General features: G+C 28.1%; 1 protein-coding gene across 5 annotated transcripts in view; it reads right to left on the bottom strand.

The window, feature by feature from the left end:
* LOC136087380 (equilibrative nucleobase transporter 1-like) overlaps positions 1-16,796 on the bottom strand; it is a 56,030-nt gene that overhangs the window by 10,686 nt on the left and 28,548 nt on the right. For 3 of the 5 annotated variants that reach the window (XM_065809990.1, XM_065809992.1, XM_065809994.1), the window contains 5 exons: positions 6,577-6,794; positions 6,226-6,356; positions 5,988-6,140; positions 5,668-5,894; positions 5,499-5,572 (listed from right to left, as the gene is read on the bottom strand). In XM_065809990.1, coding sequence (XP_065666062.1) covers positions 5,499-5,572; positions 5,668-5,894; positions 5,988-6,140; positions 6,226-6,356; positions 6,577-6,794 — 803 coding nt within the window. The remainder of the gene's footprint in view (positions 1-5,498; positions 5,573-5,667; positions 5,895-5,987; positions 6,141-6,225; positions 6,357-6,576; positions 6,795-16,796) is intronic. The other 2 variants (XM_065809991.1, XM_065809993.1) reach the window with 1 other exon arrangement.

Here is a 16,796-nt window from a genome sequence, read left to right as displayed (position 1 = left end):
AATTATTACCTTTTTTTTTTCTTCGTTTAATGCGTTACGGAATGTGAATTTGCGCAAGTAGGGGATAACGGGGTGAGATGGGACTTGGCAATATCTCAGTGAAAAATTTAATAAAGCAAAAGTTTTTTATATATGTTATAAGTTTGCAATAGCTTCTTCATATTATTGTGTTTTTTAAGTTTCAGAAGTGTTTTTTTTTCGGATTATTTGCAAATATGTAAAAATCTAACAATTTTCCTGGATTTTGAAGACATCATTAATATTAAATATTTATGTGTTGTTTGCATATATTTTTATGTTTATGGTTTTTAATTATTCACTATTGTTTTATTTAACTACTGAACACCTACTAGTGATAAGGTGACTTGGGCCAGGAGAATTGGGGTGAAATGGGACACTGTTCAATTTTATCATTTTTTTAATTTACTGTACTTTAACTTTTATACTCTATTTTTTTGTAAAAAAGCAAGTGAACAGAAAATTATGTTTATGTTTATGATAAGATTTCAATGTTTACTTTATAGTAAAGTGTTTTTTATCATAGAAAATAATAATTATTATATTGGATTTCTTTGTTACTATGTCCTGAAGACATCTTTCACAGTAAATATTGTTTTAATGCCAATCATTTTTGTATTTTAAATTCAGTTTAAATAAAGTTCTTCACTATTAGCCTTATTAAATTTAATCACATTATAAGTTTTATAGTGTTGTGATACTATTTTATTTTCATTAAAAAAAATTTAAAATTTATAGCCTAATCTAGATTTTGGTTAATGCAATTAAAAAGAGCATAATTTTTTTAAATAATGGAGTGAGTAATATGAGTTATAATTTTTCAGATGCCAAGAAAGTACAAACGAGTGACAAGTCAGTTAAAACCTGATGCTCATACAATAAAAGCTGCTGTGATGGCTGTCGAATCTGGCAGTTTATCACTACGAGCAGCTGCATAAGAGTATACAATTTCAAAATCAAGTTTACAGCGGAAAATAAAGGTTAATAAAGAAACTTCTTACAGTAACTTATACTTTGATGAACAACATAAATATATTTTTAATAAGACACAAGAAGATGAACTTTCAATATATCTTCGTCAAGCATCTAATATGCATTATGGGCTTGATGTTAGAGAAACAAAGCAACTTGCATATCAATATGCAATTAAAAATGACATTAAAATACCAGAAAACTGGAAAAAGAGTGAAACAGCTGGAACTGAATGGTTTTAATTATTCTTAAATCGTACAAAATTATATATTCGTACGCCAGAAGCTACCAGCCTCAGTCGAACAACTAGTTTCAATTGCACAAATGTAGATACTTTGTTCAAAAACCTTGACAGTGTGCAGAAGCGCTATATCTTTTCTGCTGATTGCATTTACAATATTGATGAAACAGGTCTGACAACTGTTCATAAGCCAGTGAAAGTGATTGCTGGTAAAGAAGTAAAGCAAGTAAGACAGGTAACTTCTGCTGAAAGGGGAACCCTAGTTACAATGGTGGGTTGCATTAATGCCCTTGGAAATTTTATTCCACTGTTTTTGATATTTCCTCGTGTCCACTTTTGTAGCCATATGCTTATAGGTGCACCAACAGGTACAAAAGGTGATGCTAATCCTAGTGGATGGATAAATACAGAAATTTTTTTGAAATGGTTTCATCATTTTGTGGAGTATGGACATCCTAGCAAGGATCATCCATTACTTTTAATAATGGACAACCACAAAACTCATATATCGATTGAACTGATGGATAAAGCTAAGGAAAGCAATGTTGTGCTCTTGACATTGCCACCCCATTGCAGCCACAAACTCCAACCACTTGACAAATCAGTATTTAGGCCATTTTAAAAATTTTACAATTCAGCATGTGATTCATGGTTAAAGGCACATCCAAATACTCCTATGACGATATATGACATTTCTGAAAATTTAGGAATAGCTTATACGAGAGCCTTTACTTCCCAAAACATTAAAAATGGTTTTAAAGCAGCTAGCATTTTCCTGTACTTTTTATGTTCTTATGTATATGATCGACCAATTCCAGCTAATGACAATTCCGACAAACAAACAATCCCCACATCACTGTGTATTGTATCTGAAGTTATTAATGAAAAGAAACAGCAAATCAGCGCTTCTGCCTACCATCGGACAGCAGAAGATATAAGGTCATTTCTAAAAGCGTGTGAAAGGGTGGCAAAGAGAAAGAGTGCAAAAAGAAAATGTTCTAGGTCTCTGGTATTGACTGACACACCAACAAGAAATGAACTAGTTGAAAGTTTATCAGAATGTAAAAGAAAAAAAGAAGATAAAGATAAGAAAAAGAAAAAAAGTTACCCCCTCAGACATCAACGTAATTTTGACTCAATTTAAACATCAAGCAACCTGTTGAACAAAGTTACGAATGCATTCAGAATGGTATTTTGTTTTTGCTAAACATAAATAAATTTTGTGTATTGTTATGTTACATAAGGAGTAGAATAAACAATAAAATAATGCTTAAAATTATTTGTTCTATTTTTGTCCCATTTCACCCCAACCATTGTCCCATTTCACCCCAACATGGGGTGACATGGGACAAACAGTGTCACTTTAAAAAACCAAGCCCTAGAACTTAATTTGATGGTTAAATAATGGGTTTTGCAATAATTTAACATGACAATTCATTGGACTATAGTTTTAAACCGATTTGTATGGTTTTTGTGGAAATTTAAAGCGCAGCTCGCAAGCAAATTTTTTTTGTCTCACCCCGTTCTCCCCTACAACTTCCGCAATAGCAACTTGAAATACGGAAGATAAAAATGCGAAATTTTTGTAAGTTTTTGTTTACGATGAACAACCCTAGTTTATTCTTTTATTTTTTTGATTTGATCTTTCTTGTTTGGTCAATAGATAGTGTTTGTGACGAATAGATACATATTATATGTTTTTGCACAAGTATTAGGTTTAAAGGTTTAATACGAATGTGTTTTGTAACGAAAATGTTTTAATTTGCTATTTAAAATAGTTCTATTTATAAATTTTAAGCGTTTTTATGTTACACAGGCTAACGAAATTTTACTTTTTTTTTTTTTTGCATACACTATATCTTTTTATTGTATTCCTCATTCTTATTTTAAAAAAGCAATCCTTTTTTTTCTATCACGTCATGTTTTAAAGATATTAGGGTTCTATGTTATCAGAATGACAAATACTACAACAAAAACAAATTGTATGCAAAAAAAGAGTAAAATAATTAAAATTTCATTGGACTGTGTTATTAATATTATAAACTGTATGAAACAGCAATAAAACAATTTAGTAAAGTTGTTTTATATTAACGCCATCTCTTTATATTAACAAAACAACATTGTGGTATCGTTTTATTGTTGCTTTATAAAGCTTTTTATGATAACAATTTCTCTTTAAATATAAAAACTGTTTTATTAAACTATTTACTACCTCTCATGAATAGTTTTGTATAAATGTTTAAAGTAGTTTAAATATTGTACTATTTAGGTTTTTACTTTTTCTTTTTTAAGTATTATGTTATTTAAAAACATTTACTAAAAGTAATAAAAAGTAATAATCGTACTTTTATTAAATTCGGCATTTACGTTATTTACTTTTTACATTTATTTATTTTAGCTTGTAATTATAAAGCAAATTAAACTGTGCATGTTACTAAAGAACCATCAAAGCTTGATCCTAAAGGTTCTGCAAGTTAGTTGAAAACACCATTGATCTCAGATTTGAATTTCTGAAATTTAGCATTTTTTGCCTACAATGTTATTTAACAAACTTTTTTAAATTGCTGAAAGTTTCATTGAAATCAAATACCCTTTAGCCACAAGTCTTTTCACCAAGTCATTCGAGAGTTTTAACCTTATTTTAAAAATTTAATTAACTTGAAGGGCATTTTTCCTAAAACAAAATATTAACGCGAAACGAATTTTTTCGTCGATAAGCTTGCACAGATAAAACATTTCTGTTATGCTGATAAGTGAAAACCAATCAAGTTTTGAAAATTTTATCACATGATATCAACTGTAAAAAAAGCGAAAAGACGTTGTTTCTAAAGTTGCAAAGAAACAAAATTCTTAACCTGGCGTACTTATTGATTTTCTATGAACTCACTTTGAACATTGGCAAGCATTAGCAAATTCAATCAAATATGGAGCAAGACTTAAATCGAGAATTTAGAAATGTAAATTTGCACACTGTCAATTTCGAAAGATACACTTCATAAGAAGCTTTACCTAGCCACACGAAGATAAACCTTTTTGTGAAAAACCCCAGTGAATGCTTCAATAAAATCCCTGAAGTCTATTACTGATTGTATTTTTATTATACTTTGCTGCACCACTGCGATGAGAGGAACCAAATCTTATATTGGAAAAGTTTTATTTGAATCGCACTTTTGCAGCCATTTTTTCTCTATCCAACCTTTAATTTCTTTTTCGTAATTGTGTTTTATGCCAACAAGGATAGCGTATTTAGCAATCTTATTTACTAGAGTTTCAAGTTAAGAAATATTATTCCATTTCCATGCAATTATCCATTCTCAATTTTGTTTCTCAAACGAAGCACATTCTGAGGAACATCGTTTATGTCTAAGCATATTGTAGGTAACGCCATTACTGATTGTTTAGGAAGAGAGCTGGCGCAATCATTTACTACCTTGAGTTGTTTTTCGGACACATCCTTGATATGTGTCCATGCTCTTCGCACAAGAAACACGTTATTTTGCTTTTGTCACATCTTCTACCTGATTTTTTTCGATTTTTGTTCCTTCGTAGGTGACGATCTTTTGCAAATGATTAGGGAATTTGCACTCATAGCATACTGATTTAATTTAATCTTCTTACAACTTGGAAAAAAATAAACTTTTTCATTTTTTTAGCAAACTACAGTAGCAGATTTTTCGTTTGTACTTTCGTTTCATTCCTCAATCATAAGTACTCGAGCTCGTCCAAGAATTTGTTTAGTTTAAGATTGTTGATACGAGAACCCGATCTCAGCATACGTCGAACTTCTTCAGAAAGTTCAGAAACGCAATAGCTTTTTCTGGTAGAAAAAGCTATTGCGTTTCTGAAAAAACGCAATACTTTTTCTGGTAGAAAAAGCTATTGTGTTTCTGAACTTCTTCAGAAAGTTCAGAAACACAATAGCTTTTTCTGGTAGCCCACCAAATATTGTAGATAGCCTGATATAAACTTCCGATCAAACTTTAACTTTTTAATTCCTTTTAAAGTTTAATTCCTCAATTACAATACAAGCTATTCAACAAACCAATTATAAAGAAATTTATTTTATTTAGCATAATTAGGTCCGTTTAAATTAGATTTACACTGATATATTTAGATGTTGATGAAATATTTAAAATATTATGATGTTGATGAAATATTTAAAATTTAAATTAAAAACATTTAAAATATTAAAAAAAGTTATAAATAAAATATCAAGAAAATCTATTGAAATTTTATATAGAGATGCACAAATATATTAAAAACTCACGCAATTCCAATAAATGTTGCATGGTTTGCATACAAAACCCCTCTCACAGTTGCACAAAGTATATATGTTGGTATCTAAAATGTTTTATCATATCAATGCCAATGACTCATTAATTGATTGTTACAAATATTACAATGAATTACAAAAACAGGGAGAACAAACAAAATACCTGCAGCTTCATACTATTAATAAGATCAAATACGCAAAATAACATTGCTAAGAAGTTGAGAATACAATAAGGAGCAATGGAAGAACGTAAACCTGATACATAAATTTCCTTTTCATTAAGATTTTGCATCTCTGTTTTCTTTAATCTTTTAAAAGTCAAACCAATAAAAGGTGTGAACAAGACTCCACATAACTGAAGGTATCCAAATATGTTTATATACTTACTCACTAAAAATTAAATACAGTCAAAAAACATTCAGGATATTTGAACAATACTCCATTTTATTCATAATGTTTAGGTTTCATAGAGTACATTCTAACCTTCTGACAAATTGTTTTTTGTCAATCTTTCTAAATTTGGTTGTAAAAAACCTACATAAGATTGATATTTCAAATTTATATTCAACAAACATGCGACTTCAATCATGTATAGTGGAGTGATTATAGATTGAATAACTGACGCTAAAATTGATACTAAAAATATAGTACTAAAGTACAAAATACCTAACGAGAGTTAAAGTCAAAACAGTAATTCTAAAAGGAAAAAAAATGTAATTACATTTCATATTTTGGGTTTTTAATGTAGATAATCTGGTAGAAACTATGGAAGACAGTTTTCTAGCATCAGCAGTTTGATTTTCAAATTTAGGTTCAGAAGAAGGAGTTGATACATTTGAAAATGATTCATATCTAGATTAAAAATTAATTTTAATTGCTCTGTATATACATCACACATAATGCATATATATCCAATTATACATATATATATATATATATATATATATATATATATATATATATATATATATATATATATATATATCCAAATATATATATATATATATATCCAAATATATATATATATATATATGCCTAATTTATTTAAAAGAAATTTATAAAAAGATGTTACCTTTCAAATGCATGATTAATATTGCTGGAAATTTTTGGGTTTAGGGTTACACAGCCATTTATACTATTGTTATTGTGACTTTTTTCTTCAAGGGACCATTTATTTAGTTTATTTTGAGAAGGGATAAAGAACACTATTACGAATGTAATTAAAAGTAATGACAAACCGCTGTATATGTACAAAATGTACGATAATTTTATTCCAGCATCATAAATCAACTAAAAAAACAAAACGACAATTATATATATATATATATATATATATATATATATATATATATATATATATATATATATATATATACATATATATATTCCTGATACCCATAGTTTATCCTTAATGTTGGTTGTTTATACTAGGTTTGCTTTAACCACTTTAAAGTTTGCAAACTTAATGTTGGTTGTTTATACTAGGTTTGCTTTAACCACTTTAAAGTTTGCAAACCTGGTATAAACAGTAACAGTGTTTCTTTTTCTTCAGAGTATGCTTAGTTGGGATTGAAATATTTGAAAGATCGGAAATAGCCACATATAGGATTAACAAAAATATGATAAGCGTGACACAGTTGAAATAGTTATTGCTTAAAAATGTCCTCATTTGTACTATAAACAAAATAATCAGTCTTCGCCTGAGAGACAATGCAGTTATTGTTTGACCAACCAAATTGTCTCATAAATCTCAAGGCTGTTTGAACAACTTCAAATTATTATTAAAAAAGAGGTTTTGCTTTGGCATCATTAAAAATTTGCATCATTAAATGCAAAAAGCTTATCTGGTATAAAGGTAAGCTTATCTGGTAAAAAGGGTTTGATGTGAGAAAAAAAAGCAGTCAAAATTTTGAGTCACAAATCTGATATTGAATCTTGTACTAAATTAGATATCAGTCAATAATATAAAATTTCAATAAAAAACAGAAAACTTACTTTACAATGACAACTCGTTAGTGATAATACAAATGAAGGAAAAAGATTAGGAGATCAAGAAAACCAATCATTTTCTAACTTTCAACTTGATCATTTAATTAATCAAGTTGAAACTGGTTTGCTATTTTTTTATGTTCATGAATGAAAAAAAAAAAAAGCATAAAAGTCACTCTTGATACCATTGAATGCTCAACTCAAAGAAGCAGTTAAAACTTAAATTCAAACTTAAATTCAATCTTAAGCAGCTTAAGTCAGATAAAAAATGTTTTGATAGATTAATTATACTTTTTAATTGTCTAAACTTTAGAATAGTTTACAAAAGTAACACTATGTTTAAAGTTAGGCGTAGCAAAATTTGTTAAAAAATGTTTTACTCACTGTCCCCTTTATCAAGTGTTGTAGATTGTTTTTACTAGGAACATTTTTTCTAATGAAAGGATTTTTTAACCAATAACAACTTCATAACCAGTAACAATTTCTTAACCAGTAACAACTTCTTAGTCAGTAACAACTTCTTAACCAGTAACAACTTCTTAACCAGTAACAACTTCTTAACTAGTAACAACTTTGCCAGAAAAAAATTAGTAAAAGTAACAAAAAATTATAACTTTTAACTTAAATCAATTTAAATTTTGTAATTTTAATTGATTTAGAAACTGAAAATCAAAAATAATTTTGAATAAAAAATGTTGTAATTTTAATTTTTTAAATATACTTAGAGAACAAAATTTCTCAAACATATTTTGAAAAATTTTTATCAAATTATTTTTATGAAGATAAGTTATAGCCCAAATTCAGTTTTAAAAATAATTTTCAAAAATAGACACACCAATGGAGGGTTATATAGTAAGAGGAGAGGTGGGGGGGAGAGAAAGAGAAGGATTTGTGCTGCCCCTCCCCAAGTCTCTTTTTTTTCACAAAAGTTTCTTGAGTTGTTCCATCCGTCTTTATCAATGGCTTAAGCATTATTGGTATTGTGTTCCAGCAAGTTTTTACATAAAGATGAAGCACAAACTCTTACCCAAAAAGAGCCTTGACTTTTAAAAGAAAAACGGATTTCAAATAGTTGACAGCTTGATACATCAAGATGGTACAGCAAGTCGAAATTTTATCAACTATATGAGTTTTTAAGTAAATCATGATAATATTATTTCACACTCATCATTTACAACAACAATGGTGCCTTAAAAATGGAACCATTTTTATGATTGTTATCTTCGCAGGTGTCGATGAACCTTTTGTTGCCTAATTTTATTTTATAAACTCCACGCTATAGTCTATAATTAGGACGAAATAGCATATAAGATTCAAATTCCAAAGACACCTAGTCGCTGTTTTACTAATCCTATGTTATGTTTACTGCATGAACCAAAAATTCAAATCAATACTGTTTTGTAAGTTTGTTCTGTAAATATTAATTCCAAAACATAAACTTAAATTCTTAACCTTGTCAACAGTCTGGAAGTGTAGCTTTTTAACTTTGTAAACTTTTATCGGGTTAACTTTCTTATTTTTTAGAAAAATAATTTTGTTGTTAGTGTTATAAAATAAAGTTTAAAAAAAACGGTAAATTATTTTATTAGGAATGGGTAAAATTAAGATAATTATTAAAAACTATATTATGTAAAGCAAATCATGAACATTTTAGATAAGCCTCCGTGAAAAACACTTTTTTCCTATTTTATTGAATTTTTTTTATTGCAGCTTTAAGAAAGGCGCAAAGGGGAGGGGTGTTGAGTGTGAACTGGCCCCCCCCCCCCCTCCTTCCCCTCCTCCATATTTGATCATTATTTTGAGTATTAGTCGGCAAATTGGGACCTTTTTATACCTTCCGTTGATAAATGGAAACCCTTTTATTTAGAAGCAGGCAACAAAGTAGGACTAGGACTGTTTATCTTTAGTCAGCAACATTATCAGTTAATGGAGGGCAAAGGATTAACTAACATTTTTTTCCTAACTTTAAAAAACTTAAGAAAACATCACTCTAAAAAACTTTACTAAACCCCCTAGTGTTTAAAAATATAGTTAGAGATAAAATTGATTTCGATATCATAAAATAATTGTTATCGTTAAATATACTTCTCTCTGAGATACTATATTTTTCAACCAATTTTATTTTATGTACCCATCCAATATGCCCTTTTTTAAATTAATTATTTTGGGTTTGCTTTGTTTGATTCAATTTCATTTAAACGTGAAAGATTTATGTAATGTAAGAAATTAAGCCAATTTTTGCTTGGTTCTTGACCCATGGTGATTTTTGCATTAAGGTCAATGTTACCCTGAAACTGAAATATGCATTTTTTAAAAATGTTACAAAAAAATCTAAAGTGCTTCGTATTTATAAAAAACATAAAAATACCTGTAAAGTGGTATTATATTATGGTTTTGCTTAACTTTTAGTTTTTAAGCGAAAAGAAAACTAGAAATTAGTTTAATTTAGACCGCCATATTATGTAGTAATTTATAATTACTATTACACAGATAAAAATAATTTTATTTGTTTATTCAACATCTAGCTGCAGTATCTGCTAAAATAACTTAAACAATAGTCAACGGGTGATGGACAAAAATATTTAATTTAACCTATGCCAACGTTAATCAAATGTCAAAGCGTTACCTTTAAAAATTGGTAAAATCGTGATTTTTTTTACTTTTATCAGAAAATTTTTAAATAAAAAAGTTCTAATTTTGTTTGAAAGAAACCTTATGCAGCTGAAACGTAATATTGAAATAAAATTTAATTGTTACTACAAAAACATGGAAAAAGTTTTTTTGTCACTACAAAATCATGGAAAAAGTTTTTTTGTCGCAATAAATTTAATTTAAAAAAAAAGAAGCAAAAACAGTGAAATTAGGTTTCAAAAAAAATTGAAAACAGTAAAATTAAAAACAAAATTTAAATATAAACCTTTGGTTTACCAATTCAATATAGTATATAATTCAGAACATAATTCATTATCATTAAATACACAACTGTATAATTTTTTTGTAACTTATGGTAACTATTTACGTTTTATTATCAGATTATTGCAACCTATCAGGGAAATATATTAGTTCAATCATTTGTTTTAATTGGACTTTTTACAGTTAAAAATTTTATTTTTTTGTAATTGAACTCAACCTATTCTCCAAATCTAACGAGAAGGCCACTGTATGAGAGGGTCATATTTGAGGAGCCTACTGTTTAACTTTTTTTGTTTTATACTACACGGCTACATTTTACTATTCAACATGTTTAACAAAACCTATTCTCTATAAATCACTAATTCATTCTTATATAGAATACTGTTGTTATAGTGAGACTGATTTTTATAATGAGACCTTCTTAATTTTAGACCTTCTTAATTTTAGGTCCAAAAATGTTGTTGAACCTAATCAGCTGATCAAGTTTTCAAAACTAAATTTTCAAATTTTAAAATAAAATCTTTCTTAAAATAAATGAGAAGGGAAAAAATATTATCTTTATAGGGATATCGATATTATCTTTTTAGGGATTTTATAGATATAACATCTTTATAGATTTTAATATTACCAGTCTAAACCACAAAAAAATGCGATTACTAAACTCTTTTTTGATAATCTGGTTCAATTGTGTATCCTCCAATAATCAACAAACCTACCCGGTTAACCCCAACCTCCGCCTCTGCTATAGACAATATATTAACAAATACATTTTGAGAAATCTCTTTAAAAGCAGAAATTATGAAAACCGATCTATCAGATCATTTTCCTATTTATTTCTTATTAACTCAAGGTTTAAGAACCTATAACAATCCTAAAACCAAAATTTATAGAAGAAAAATCAATCAGTTCTCTATTAAAATTTTTAAAGAATCGCTATCGATAGTGAATTGCAATGGAGTGTATCAAGAATGTAACCTTGGAAACACAAACTCCGCATACAATTTATTTATAAACATTTTTCTAGATCACTAAAATAATAATTTCCTGTTGAACAGAAATAAATAAAGCTAAAAAATTTAAACTCCCCATGGATAACTAACGGGATTAGAAAATCATCAAAAACAAACCAAAATTTCTATCGCTGAAAACTTCAATAGTTTTTTGTAAACATAAGCCCTAACATGGCTTCAAAAATTCAATGCCCTGAAATCTCCTTCAAAACCTATATCACAAACCAACATTTCTGTTTAAATATTTTCTCTCGACTAAACAATGAAGAACTAGAAATTGCAAAAAACTCGCTTAAGACGTATAAGGCCCCTGGGATAGACGACGTTTGTAGCTATAATGTAAATGTGTTTCCGGTGATAAAACCACCAATCTATGAAATATTTAAATTTTCAATTATTACAGGATCTGTACCAAATAAATTAAAAATAGCTAAGGTAATACCAATATTAAAAAACGGAGATTCAGTTACACTAAATAACTACAGACCTATCTCAGTTCTTCCTGTATTTTCAAAACTTTTGGAGAGAGTAATATAAAATAAACTGTATAAATATCTAACAAATAACAAAATCCTAAAAGAAAAACAGTTTCGCTTTCAAAAGCAACATTAAACCGAATGCGCAATTTTTGATCTTATAAATAATATAAATGACTCCTATAAAAACAAAAAATACGTCCTTGGAGTTATCTTAATTAGGAAAATGGAAAAATACGGGGTAAAAGGTGTTGCACTAAACTCGTTCAAAAATTTTTACTAGACAGAAAACAATGCGTTATTGCTCATGAAAATTTTTTTTCAAAATTACTTAAAATAAAATGCGGTAACCCCAAAGGTTCCATTCTTGCACCTCTTTTGTTTTTAATATACATAAACGATCTTCCTAAAACCTCAAGTAAATTGGATGTCATAATGTTCGCAGACAACACTTGTATGTTCATCAATGACAGAACTTTATGAAACTACAAATACTGAACTTGAAAAAATAAACAGTTGGTTAAAATCTTACAAACTATCGCTAAACACAGAAAAAACCAAATACATTCTAACCAAATAAAAATACCTCCCGATTTACTTTCGCTAAATAAAGATACTAAAGAAATAGACCCAAGCAACTAAATTTCTAGGGATACTTATTGATGAGAACATCTCATGGAAATCACATATAGATATATTAAATACCAAAATATCAAAAAACATTGGTATTTTTTACAAAGCTAGTTCTATACTGTCTCATGATAACTTAAAGTTAATACACTTCTCGTTCGTACAAAGCTATTACATATACGCTAATGTTGCTTGGGCGAGTACTCATGAATCCACACTAACCACACTATATCGAAAACAAAAATATGCTGCAAGAATAGTTTTTAATAAGGATAGACTCTCCTATGATGAGCCAATTTTAAAAAATTTGAAAGCATTAATTGTATATTAAATCAATATATTCCAAAATTTGTTATTAATGCTCAAATATAAACTTGGACTTGTTCCTACTCACTTTTCAAAAACTTTCTTCCAAAATAACAAAAATAGATACCATACCAGAGGAACGGGAAACTTCAACATACCTTTTAAAAAAACTTAAATGTCACGCTTTTCTATTTCGTACCATGGTCCTTATCTATAAAACAAAATAATATCCAATAATACTCAACTGGAAAAATCGTTATTTTAACGATTTTTCCATATTTTAAATTGAAGTATCCAAAAATATTAGTAACGCACAGGGGTTTCTTGATGACAAGACCATTGGTCTTCTGCAAGTTTCCTGCGTTCTTTGAAGTAATTTCTAATACTTTACATTTTTATTTTATATATTTTTTGTATAACGTAACTTTGTGATTTTTAATTTTAAATTTTACTTAATCTGTAAAGATTCTATTACATATTACGAATTTGTCAAGACTAAAGAACCAAAAAATTAAAAAATAAAAAAATAAAAAAAGTTAAACCTTTTAACTTCACTTATTCAGCTTAACTTGTTCCAGAGTAATTCCACATCAAACCACTTAGTCTATTAAACTGTGTCTTTATTTTTGTTTCATGCTTTAATTTTTATGACACAATAACTCACATTAAACTTAAGAAAAAGCGTTGCATGCAAAACTTAAGTCAAAAATGTTAGACGGCTCTCAAGATATAGCATTTTAACTTGATAAAAATAACTTGATTTTTTTGATATTTAAAAAAAAAAAAGGTTATTCTCAACAAAATAAGGATAATAAACATTTTGAATGCTTTGTCATGCAGAATTTAATTAATGCACTTAATATGTTCAAATATGAAGGAAACATACCTAAAAATTAATAAAACAACTAGTTTATATAACCCAATTTTGGCGTCCAATTTCTCAACACACTCTTGTGCCGTATTTTTTTATTTGCTCCTAATATTTTTAGTTACATAATACCATACTTATTACAAAAAGTCTACCTAGAAAATTACTAAAAGTAGGTAAAAAAGTTGGTTTACTCTTACCCCAGTTTATATTTTATATTTAAAAAGATTTTTGTTAACAATATAAAATTTAAATAGTCTTTTAAAAACAACTAAGTTTTTTGAATTGTAGTTACACATGTTTGAGATCGTTTTGCAAACCTGTTGAAAGTCACGCATATATTAAAATGTTAAAGAGTTGTTTTATGAATGAGGTAAAATCAGCAACTTGAAATTGTTGAACGATTTTCTTGAAAATTTCAGGAACATGCTTAAATCAATTCATAAGAAAAACCTAAAAATTTGAGACCATAATTCAAAGCAGTTCAAAAGTTATCGGTTTGAAGTTTCATGAAACGCTGACTTCTTTTTTCGATGTTTTCTATGTTTCTGTTATTGCAACTTCATGCAGTTAAATAAGGTTTTTTGAAAAGAGAGAAAGTGCTGAGTTTTTATAAACAAATAAAATATCAAGTTTTATTTATTAAGGCAAAAAATTGAGTTTTTAAAACACCTGCAACACACTACTTTTTCCCATTACCCAAAACTACTCCAAAGGCGTTCAATAACGTAAATTCTGTTTTTTTGAGCACCAAGTCTTTGGTAAATCTTGACTTATATTAGAATGTTATAAGATTTTAAGAAAGAAAATCTTTCTTCAAAATTTTTTTCACTGTTTTATATTAAAAAACTTTTTTCTGTAATACTGTATTATAAGTTTTTTTTACTGCAAATACAGACGAACTTATTTAAAACTCAATATTAGTCTAAAAATCATGTCTCAAAACCTCACCTGCTTTAAAAATGATAAAATTTGTGCTAACTTTGAGAAGCAAAAGATCTTCGTTTTCGAATTTCTTGCCATTCAAGAAATTCTGGTCCTTAAATGTCCGCCAAATACACAACATTCTCTTATTCAGAGTCAAATGTGGTTTAGATATGGACTAAGGTTTTCTGGGTTCACAATACGCCTTTTTTCTTACAATGTTTTTGTAAATAATCTGTTTCTCATCCCCAGTTATCATCCTGTTCAGAAATGGCTCGGTTCTGTACCGAGCAAGTAGAGATATGCATATGACGACTCAATTATCCAAGTTCTTCTGACTTTCATGAGGCGCCCGTCTTGAATATTTCCAAACTAATCTTATCTTTCAAATATTATCCGAAATAGTTTGATGAGCTGATTTAAGTGCTTCTGCAATCCCAGATGTTATCAGAAAAGGGTCTTGTTCCAACATATTCTTAATAACGTCATCATCAACCAAAGATAGACGCCCAGAACGTGACTGATCATAAAAGTCGAAACCAATTTGAAATTTTGAAATCATCTTATAAATGTCCTATCAGAAACAATACTTTCATCAAACACTTTCAATAAATTTCTACATGCTTTTGTAGCATTTCTTCCTTGTTAAAATTCGTATAAAATACAGTGACGCAAATAAACTTTATCAGTTGCCATATTTACAATATTACTTTACAATGAAAACAAATTTAAAATAAATTTGTTTGAATCACTCAGGTACATCATTGAGGGCTTGAGGAACACATAAAAATTTGCGGGATCCAAAAATTATTGCTTTTTTAAAGTGTTTTTTTTTTTATTACTTAATAAACATATTTTTTATACAAAACTATTTTAAATGGTTGTTGGTATTAAACTGCAAAAGCTGTAGGCCTTATGGTTTTTGCAGTGCCAGAGAACATGCCATTAAATGAACACTTAGCAAATTAAAATTTATCATAAAATATTTTAGATCAACAATGCACGTTCATTCACTACAAAATTTGATGCTTCTTAATACTAACAAAATACTGACTCCCATTTTCAACAACTCTTTTTAAATCAATAATGTCTAACTTACTATGTTAGACATTAATGATTTAAAAAGAGTTGTGAAAATGGGAGTCAGTAAATCAAGTCAATTTTTAATTAAATTAAAATCAATTCTCTGGTTTAAGAATTACCCTAAGTTATTTCTTTATTAAGAGATAGAAAAAAACGTCATAAATAAGAAGTCTTAACTGAAAACTTATTATTATAGCGAATGTTCTTATATATTTGGTTCTTTAGAAATCAACATTACTATACTAGAATGATTAAATTTAATGATAATAAAAAAAAAAAATTAGTCAGCATTTTTTTAATTTATGAACCTTTCCACGCGAAACATACCTGTTTGCGCTGGCTCTGGATATATCTTCCCCCCTCCCCCAGTTTTATCTTGCTCTAATTAAAATTTTTTTTTTCAAAACCTACTTTTTATTAATACAAAAAGAATAATTCACTGTTTTGACTTATGTATATATAACTATCTTCTTTGATTTTTTAGAAATTTTTTCAATTTAACTTTATTCTAAATACAACATTGCTTACTTTGCCAGTTTTACCTTTTCTGTCAGTTTTACAATACACTTCGATAATATAATGTTCAATGTCCATTTCAGCAAATCAATGCTGTAGAGTAAACCACGTGACTTTTTATTTTGTAATTTTCAGAATGATGTCAAGGAAATTCATTCAATTAGTACTCAAAAGGAAAACGGAGTATTTTGAATTTCTTGGTACCGACTCGTGAGAAATTTCCATTATGGTTTTAAACTAAAAATTTGAAACAATTTTTCTATTCAGATGTTTAGATTACAGTGTTTGCTTTTTTAAAAATAAAAAGCTTTTATTTAAAATAAAGAACTTATTAAGTTTTAAAGAAAACCTTTTGAGTTTAACAATTAAACATTAAAATAAAAGCTTACTCTACGACAGAAAAGAAAAAATGAAACTTTTTTTAACATGAAAGCTCATCATTCCGTGGATAAAGCTGTTTACTTTGGAATCTGGTCTGAAAGCTAGTCTAGCAGATTAAGAAATGATATGGCATCTGCTATTCCAAAAATTTGAGTCTGTGTTTGTCACACAACTACAGCCTAAGAACCTAATTTTA

This window comes from Hydra vulgaris, chromosome 11, assembly GCF_038396675.1.
Source record: "Hydra vulgaris chromosome 11, alternate assembly HydraT2T_AEP".
NCBI classification, from domain to species: Eukaryota; Metazoa; Cnidaria; class Hydrozoa; order Anthoathecata; family Hydridae; genus Hydra; species Hydra vulgaris.
Note: the sequence above shows the minus strand (reverse complement) of the source record. Positions and strands in the feature narration are given on the sequence as shown.